The sequence below is a fragment of the Opisthorchis viverrini genome, assembly GCF_000715545.1.
Source record: "Opisthorchis viverrini unplaced genomic scaffold opera_v5_87, whole genome shotgun sequence".
Taxonomy (NCBI): Eukaryota; Metazoa; Platyhelminthes; class Trematoda; order Opisthorchiida; family Opisthorchiidae; genus Opisthorchis; species Opisthorchis viverrini.
Window position 1 is genome coordinate 474,101 of NW_008751747.1, and position 8,847 is coordinate 482,947.

The window sequence follows — 8,847 nt, forward strand, 5'->3', positions numbered from 1 at the left end:
ATCAGATGTCTTCTCAGTAGGCCGTAACTTGGCATGCCTAACACACGGCTCAGCCATCTTAGCTTGCAATGTTGGATGCATAGTTTGCGGAAAATGTCCTCTGATTCAATAAAATCGGCCTTCTGACCACCTCGTGCCGGATTCGTTTATTTCAACCGTTTCCAGTTATACTTTTGTGATGTCGGTTGTTAAAGTCCTGGATGTACCCACCTGGAGTGGCCACGTCTTGCAGGCGTACAGCAATACAACCTGTACTGTAGTCTGGTACACACGTCTCATGATACCCAGTGAGATTTCTTTCTGATGCCACAAGTTGGGCAAATTAGCAAATGCAATTCTGGCCTCCGAAATTAGTGCATTCACTCCGTCTGTCGCGCCACTGTCAGAGTTAGTACCACCTTCAAAATACGTATGTTGTAAATTTTCTACTGCCTCTACGTATATTTTCAAAGACATGCTCAAATACTGTAAGTCCTGCAGCATGACTTTGCACTGTGTGAACGCGAAGTACATTCTGAAGGACTGTATAACCTATGTAGGCTTTTCTAGTGGTTTTCAACTGTGATTTCGGCCTGTCGGTTAGGTCAGTTTGTGCTGGGGAATTGAGGAGCACCGTACAGCGGTTTCATCCTTATTGAAAAGAAACGGTGTGCATCTTGTGGAAGTTATAATTTCGAGCCCATGACCTGCTGCTTGCTCTTCCTGCTCATCCAAAATAGGAACATCGTCTGCATATTACTGGTCGACAGGTTTCTTTGGATGCTTTCCAGAGTTCGCCTCACTAACAAATCGATGACGAAATTTAACGGTGATGCAGTACGTGTAGGCACTCTTGTCGGACATCATAGCTTGAAGGGACAGTTTACGGAAGTTTCCAAGGTTTGTTGCCTCCTCCATCTCTTCAACTTTCAAGATAGGGTATTCAGACTGGTTCTGATAAACTTGTTTCACACCAAGGCCCGAGAGCCTGTCGGTGTCCAGGCTTGTTGTGCGCATTTTTTGCGACCATAAAATGCGCAACGGGTAGCGGTAATGAACAAGCACGTGATCCGAATCCACATGAGTGACAACCAGTAATGGACCTACGCCACCGACAGCTAATGCCAGTGTGCTTTCTGTGTTGGATGCTGGCTCGCATGTTGGTGGACGCAACATGTGGCCAATCAGCTTCGGTTGTTTCGGTAGTACTGCACAGAAGCAATCTTTAGTATACACGTAACGGCGGCAGATTTTCGCTGTTTTCTATGTGTCCCGATTCCGATCGAGGGCGATCTTCCTATTCAGCCTCAGTAGCACTAAGTCTACCGACTTGCACACATATCACCGGCAACCACAAACTTATCTCAGTTTTTAGTCCGCCGCAGAAAGCTCTCAAAGTGTCGTAAAAGCCGTCTTTGAGGTTCTCAGAGTTTTAATCTCTTGGGGTGTAAGCAGATATGATGAATAGACAACGATTATCAGCGCGTTCATGTTGCCAAATGAGCAACACAGAGGCAACTGTCGACAGCCAGGAATTCAGGCAGGGATCCCTCAACTCTTTGGCCTAGCACAATTTCAACCCCAGAAGTACTATCAGCAGCAGCTTCTGGACCACCAGATTTGCGCAACCGGAAGCAAGAATAAGCCTATGCACGGCGTTTGCCAGCCTCTGACATTTGTGGGGTTGAAGTGACATCAGTTTGACTCTCATAACTACAGTGTATGATCCCGAGGTCTAGTGCTTCCTACTAAGGATCAGAAACGTTGCCGGTTCGTACGGATTATCTTCGGAAACCCCCTGGTTTTAACCATTGGTGCTTCCAAATTATTGTGCGTATCTGATCGGTAATGTTTAACTTCACCAGATGGTTTTCGGGGAAGTTCTACCTACATCTTTTGACCAGCCGGTCACCCTCGTATGCCAGATAACCGTTTGACCCGTGGCGCTGTGTCGTGTGTGGAATTGAGACGGCCGAGTGGCGGTCTCTTCATGACTTGAGAACGAAGCATGAAGGTTCTTACCAATCACCTCGGTCACGTTAATAACTACCATCTCCCGGATCGTGGCCGCTGGACAAGACAGATCACTGGTTAATGACCCTGACAAACGTGGCTGTGTCACGTGTCTAATGGTGCATTTGCATCAAAACTATTGCCTTCTCTCCGTTGCTGTCCCTTCCTCCTACACTAGGCAAACAGATCCATTTGTTGTCAATGCACAGATCGAGCTACCTCCTCCATGCTGTTGCCGTCATTCTCTTATTTTCATCATCTTCAATGAACGGAGCTGGAGGTCGCTGCATTTCGGTGCAGTTTGTCAACTGAAAAACTGAATTGAACTGAGAGGAAACCGATGTGGACGTCAGTTGGACAACCGTACTTGGGTCTTAAATCCTGGTTTTGAAGAGCTCTCACAGATCAGTAAAAAGCGAGCCCAGTATGCATACAAGAGCAGTCTGTTGACCAGCTCTTTTTGGACTGTGAGTCATTTGTAGGTGAGCAACTCATGGTTGTACGTGGTTAGGGATACTGGCAGGGTGCCCACATCTAGACAGGAGGGAGGACCATTAGAGTCGTCGACCAAAAAACGTCACAAAAACCCGACCGTGACTCATCGTTTGTTGCGTAAAATCATCGGAGTTGTCTGCAGTTTTAGGGAGCAAGTCGCCATTTACGTTCTAACCCCCAATCCGGTGAACGACAAGACTGTCTTGGTCACACCTTCAACCAATGATCGACTTGGCATGAGAGACTACGTATGTATGGACACCCCATTATATATCAGTAGGTCGTGGAGGACGCAAACGGTCACAATACGGTGAGGTCCAGTCTTTTCCCCATGGGGATTCCGCCAGTCAGATGGTACTATGATTGGACTCTCCAGGGTCACTCAGTTTAACCTCCACAAGCTTTTCTTTCTAGGCAGCGATACTGCCTTCCCCCCAGGAAGGACTGGTTGGAAAACGTCGGCACCAAAAACCACGAGCACCCTAAACCGTCCAGCGGTTGAACCGGCGGCGAATTATCCAATACGGTCGATATACTTTTAAAACCAAAGAGCCCGGTGCTGCTCAGAAGGCACCTGGTGTTAACAGCTGCGCTAGGAACGAGATAGTAATGTGCTTCCTCGGGCCAGGCTGGCCTCCTGCAGCCAAGTGGGTCAGACTATTTGGTCACCAGCTCCGGGCGGGATCCCCAAAGAAGACCCAACTGTCCGCTGCCTCGCGGGTCCAACTTCTGAGTCATAGGCTAGGGGCAGGATCCCCGAACAAAACTCTATATCCTCCCACTGCCTTGTGGGTCAGACTTTTGAGTCAAAGGTTCAAGGCAGGTTACCTCAACCAAACTCCCTTTCTCGGCCTGGGCAACCGGGAAGTATCATTTGCCCGCACAATTATTTTTCCACCAATGTCCTTCAGCACCCCTTCCTACCACACAAGCAAACGTCGCTGGGTTATTTGGCAGTCAGTCATCTGACCGAAGGGCCTTATGATCCCTGTTGCCTACTAACAATAAACGAAATAACATCTTTCTAAATACACGAGGTCTTTCTACATAGGAGCTTTTACCGTCCGTACTCTATGTCAAACTGGCAAACAGGTGATGCTCGCTGAAACCTTGCACTCCATTAAAATTGGAGCATGCTGTGTCTCCAAGGCACGCATACAAGACTGCAGCGTGGTTGTGCATCTCAGAATGCCTAGGATGAACTCAGCTATTACACATTTCCCCCTCCGTGTGTCCGGTGAACCAGTAGGGGGGACTTGTGAAATATATAGTGGGGGTTGCACTCAGCCTCGTATCTCAACACGCTGTGCTGGAGATTGGATCCAAGTGGACAGTCGTCTTTGCATCGTCCGGTTATCCAGCTTGATCAAGCCTCTCGGCATAAGAAGCGTTATCTGTTTGAAGTGTCAGTTTATGCCCCAACGGAGTGCAGTTTTGACGCTGAGAACACAATTTATCTAGGGTTATCTGGGCTCATTCGTCAAGCAAAAGGCGCTGGCATTGTCATAATTGCGGGATATGTGAATGCTCAATTTGCTCGTCAGAGCTCTTTGAAATCACATTTGGGTGGCCGATTCATAGTCGATGCTCGTCGTACAGACAACCGAGGCGACTCCAACTATGCGTCGATCATCAACTGTTTCTGGTCAGTACGAACTTTCTGCATAAGTTTTCGCATCGCGTAACCTTGTGGCCATCAACTGCAAATAAACCGTAGACTCAGTTGGATCACGCGGCCGTCAGCCAGCGGTGGAGAGGTATAATTCAAGACTGCCGTTCCCTCAGGGGCACACAACTTGATTCCGATCACGGCATAGTGCGTGCACACCGGACAGTTCGTCAGCCAATCTGGATCGAGCATCTTTAGCTCTACGCTTCTCGCCCACCTCACGGAGATTCTAGCACGACCTTGTGGAACATTCTGTGATAACCCTATAAGTACGGTTGTAATAATATTCCTTCGTCTATATAGATGGCTGTCTGAGGCTACCGTGCCTTTTGATACACCATAGTGGGCGGAGGAGGAAGCCAAGGACCGACACAGAGCTGAACCACCGTTCAGCAAAACACAATATCCCCAGTCCCTCGCAAGTCAGCAAGAAGCATGCCGATCCATCACATTCGGAAAACTACCATGACTCAACAGTATCACTCTGAGCTAACCCAACAACCCTCCACAGTAAACCAATACTGTGGTGGCAGTGAGCATGTAGATTAATCGTTGCAAAATGTGAATGGAACTATGTTAGTGTCGTTCAGTGCTATCTGACGACTTCTCCGATTCGACCGTAAGACCAATTGATTCCAGGAAGTCGATACCAACAGGCAGCTAGTACGACGGCGCGTGCAAATCCCTCAGACATCAAATAGTGAAGAGTCTTAGGATTGACTGAGAGCTCTGGTAGACATCGAAAGCTTGGAAGATGGAGAAAGCTTTTGGTACCGGAAACGACCGTGCCCCATATCAAATCATTCGATCAACTGTCCCTAGGAGAGCAGTGGTCAGTGAAACGATAAGTGAAAGAGGCGGCTCATTAATTCATCCACAAAAACGTCAACTGGAAAGATGGACCAAAAACTTTGAAGAATAGTTCAGCTGCCCTCCTGCAATCCTACGGAGAAAGTGCTGCGCACGAATTTATCAGCTCCCGCCTCCAGTGTGCATCCATCTACCTTACCTCTCCAAATCATCGATGGACCAAATTGTGGGCAGCTACAACCACTGTACGACAAGTACGCGGTTCATTCAGCTGATAATGATGATTTATGGAATGTCCGACTTCATTGCATGCCTCCGCCTGAATTTTGATCCATTGCTCTTTCTGGGCTCTACGCTTACAGCATCAGAAATTGAACTGTTCATCGATCACGTTCTATGCTGTTCTCTGTGGATGGCACTGGGCAATTTTGACAATATCTATTTCTTGAAGTCACCTGGCTTGCACAACACAGTGCATTTCCCCACATTTTATTTCGAACACCATGGCGTTTTTGTAGGCTGCTTCTTTATGTTTGTCTGGAAGATTCCTTTTTACGGTATCACAATATTGCATCCTATCCATACACATCAAACGTTTATTGCTACAACGACTGTAAACTGGCCTCGGTCTGTTCGAAGGAGAGATCACTCAGCATGAAACCTGGCAAGCTTAGAGCATATAATAATTTCTTCTGGTTTTCTTGTTTGTCTGCTGAACTCCCTGCCTGTACTGCAAGCGTCTTACTTACAACCGATCAATGTTAGACATCTACCAGTGTACTCAATACTAGACGGTTTTAAGTCACTCGTACATGGTGGAGAAATTGCTGTAAAATGTGGCCGAAGGTCCAGTTGAATGATTCATGTTAGTAAGCCCAATTGAGTTTTCTCCACTTTGTCACTTGTAACTATTTCAAATATCCTTCCTTTGTCTATTGGCTCGGCGTTCATTCTGCTTGACTCCGTTCACAAAAAACTTGTGCACCTCATACGTACTGCTGATTCCGAATGCTCTTACCTCTTTCTTCTCCGTCTACCTTTTTTATTTTATGCATTTCTACAGGCCAAATATCTGATTGTGGGTGGTCAGGTCGCATAATTCCTCTTCCTAAGAGACTTCCATTGAAATTTTGCTCTACTGCACCCACAGCTCACCTAATTAAGTCTTTTAAAAGAAGGTACTCGGCCACTTGCTGTTTCAGGACCGACCCCATCTGTACTATGATCATCTTTTCTCAAAGCTCCAAGCACACGTTTTGTTACTTATCGGAGCCCCATTGATGATCATCAAGACCTTCGAGCAGTTCTGACTATTCGCAAAGAACCAGATTCAACGCAATTACCAAGCGACGGAAAACCCATTTGATCTCGGTCGACTACTTCGCTGATCCGATGCAGTATACCATCAACTCTGCTATTTTGCAAGAAGGTACTCTGTCACTTCAATAACGGTAGTAGCTCAGCCCGGTTCCCCGTCTGAACCTTCCAAGCCAGCGTTTTCGTTAAAAGGGTCACCAAAGGTGCATAGCTTGTATCAAACACCAAAAACCAGGTCAAAAACTCACTTACGGCGAATAGTGTTTAAAGTGTATGAGGCGACAACATTCTGGGAATTCCGATAGCTGGACGCGGTACGGACAACCGGTATTCGGCAGATACTGAATCAGGATTCGCTGTTAGGTCCCCAATTTCGGCTTATCAGAGCTCTCCTTGATGCTGGACCGGCATCGGCTCGATCTTCAGACCAATCGCTTACGGGTTAGGCTTCTTGGTCATAGTAGCGCCTAACTGCTATTGGTGAAACGGTTTGAGTTCGTGGTCCCTTTCCCTTTTTCCCCACGTATATCAAACGTCATCCAGTGCTTGTGTCCTCGATTGGTTACGACCAGACCGATGGCTCCGTCATGGTATATCCGTAGCCTGGTTTTCAGGCTTTTTTCAGCTTCAGAACAACTTCGCTTGTCTGACAGACGAATTTTCATCACGTTCTGTTTACGTAACTGCACAAAATTGGTTGGTTGTCCCTTTGTGGTTCGCATTACTAGGCCCTGGATGATCGTCTACAGACCATTACTGTTCCGTAGCAATCAGTTCTCAACTGTTGTTCTGTGAATACTTAAGCGTGATCTTATCTTTACCTGTTCATAAGTAAAATGAGCTTGCCTCTGTTCATTGTTCGCGATCGAAGAATCTACCTACTCCACGTAATCTAATTCTTAAGAATGTAACCGTATGTATCTTTTCGCATTGGCTTTATCGTCCCCCGGTTTTATGATATCCTACAAATGCCAACCAAAAGTCACATTGCTGTGGTGGGGTTTGTAAGGCTCAAGGCCTTCCAGTAGATTGGTTTTCCGTATATGGTGTTGTATATCGGCAATTGCCATGCCTATTTGCCAAGTGCCAGTTGATCATGTAGATGATGCCTGTGTTCCGTCGATGACCCAAATTGTTTCACGAATAGTTTCCCAGAACCGTCTCCGGTGATTATCCAATCTACAATGTGTTTTGTTCGAGTGAGTTCGATTAAAAGGGTGCCAGAAACGTCTTTTCGCAGACATTGCTTTCTTACCGAACTGAAATAATCTTTTTAACATCACGATGCCCTCATCTTTTCGAATCAAAGTCCTGGCTATCCTAAGCTGATCGTGGGTGATCGGGTTTCTAAAAGTGGCTAGTGGAATTGTACAAAACAGCTGGATTGCAACGAAGAGGTTGTATGCATATTGTATGCTTATTTTGCACCAGTTAGACGTGATTTGATGTTGTTACAAGATAATGGAAAACCTCGGAGCATACTAACTTTTTGTTTCATCCATGTTTTTAACTCCTACACTCTAGCTGGAACTGATTCGCAAACTGTCCCCCAACTCAAAGGAATCGTTGCAAATCCCAAAAACTCAAATGGGTTCAGAAAATCGTATGCGAGATGCGGTGGATGATGATGATGATCTCGTAATGCCCAACACCTTACCTGTCCAGCTGCTCTGCCCCTTGTCCAAATGTCGCATCGAAGTCCCGGTGCGTGGCCGTCATTGCAGTCATGTTCAGTGCTACGATGCAACAACCTACTTGATTATTAATGAGCGCAAACCATCGTGGAATTGCCCTGTCTGTGATAAGAAGGTCTATTACGAAGATTTGATGATTGACGGGTAAGTGTCTGTGTCGCACTTTTTCGACTAAATTGTTCGGAATGTGAACCTAGTTCACCCATGATTGCAGAACGGCGAGACTTTAGAAGATCTGTTCTCATGTCTGTTCTCATGATTAGCCTGCATAATACATCCAAGAGTTTCTCATTGTTAGTGGTGTGAGGAGATTTGGAATTTTTCAAATTGAGATCTCGTCCTGCAAGTGAAGCCAGGCTATGCTGACTGAAAGATGAGTGGGCCTATATCCTGTCTAAAAGCGAGCTAATCATACTGCTGATCAGCCGCTCGTGGCCGGGGGGTTAGGTGTGCAAACTACTATCCGGGAGGTCGCTGGTTCGAAACTTTATGGAGTTTCGTGACATGTACACTGCTCGGCTTTTGGGCGCAGATCAGCTTCACTTGCAGGACGAAATCTCCATTATCTTTCTCAAACCTTCGGTGTGTTCGGAACTGCTTGTCCAGACCGCGTGATACAGATTATGTAAAACGAAATACCAGTTATCTGTTGCGTGTACTCAGGTGAGAATAGTCATGTGTATGGTCGAACGGTGCGCTGAATAACTTATGTTGGAGTCACTATGCCCCTCCCCCCACAATCGCCTGGAAACGCTAGACATGGTCATCAACTCCTTCAGTACTACGACGTGGTCTAGTTTTTCTTTCGACTGGGCGGTCGCCAGGGTTGGCGAACCAGGTATATATATAAATTATATATATATATATATA

General features: G+C 46.4%; 1 protein-coding gene across 1 annotated transcript in view; it reads left to right on the forward strand.

Moving 5' to 3' along the window:
- The window catches only part of T265_05050 (hypothetical protein), a gene marked incomplete at both ends in the record, with an annotated part of 42,710 nt that overhangs the window by 24,382 nt on the left and 9,481 nt on the right, over positions 1 to 8,847 (forward strand). Inside the window, one exon of the mRNA XM_009169961.1 lies at positions 7,808 to 8,121. Within this exon, the coding sequence (XP_009168225.1) occupies positions 7,808 to 8,121 (314 nt within the window). The remainder of the gene's footprint in view (positions 1 to 7,807; positions 8,122 to 8,847) is intronic.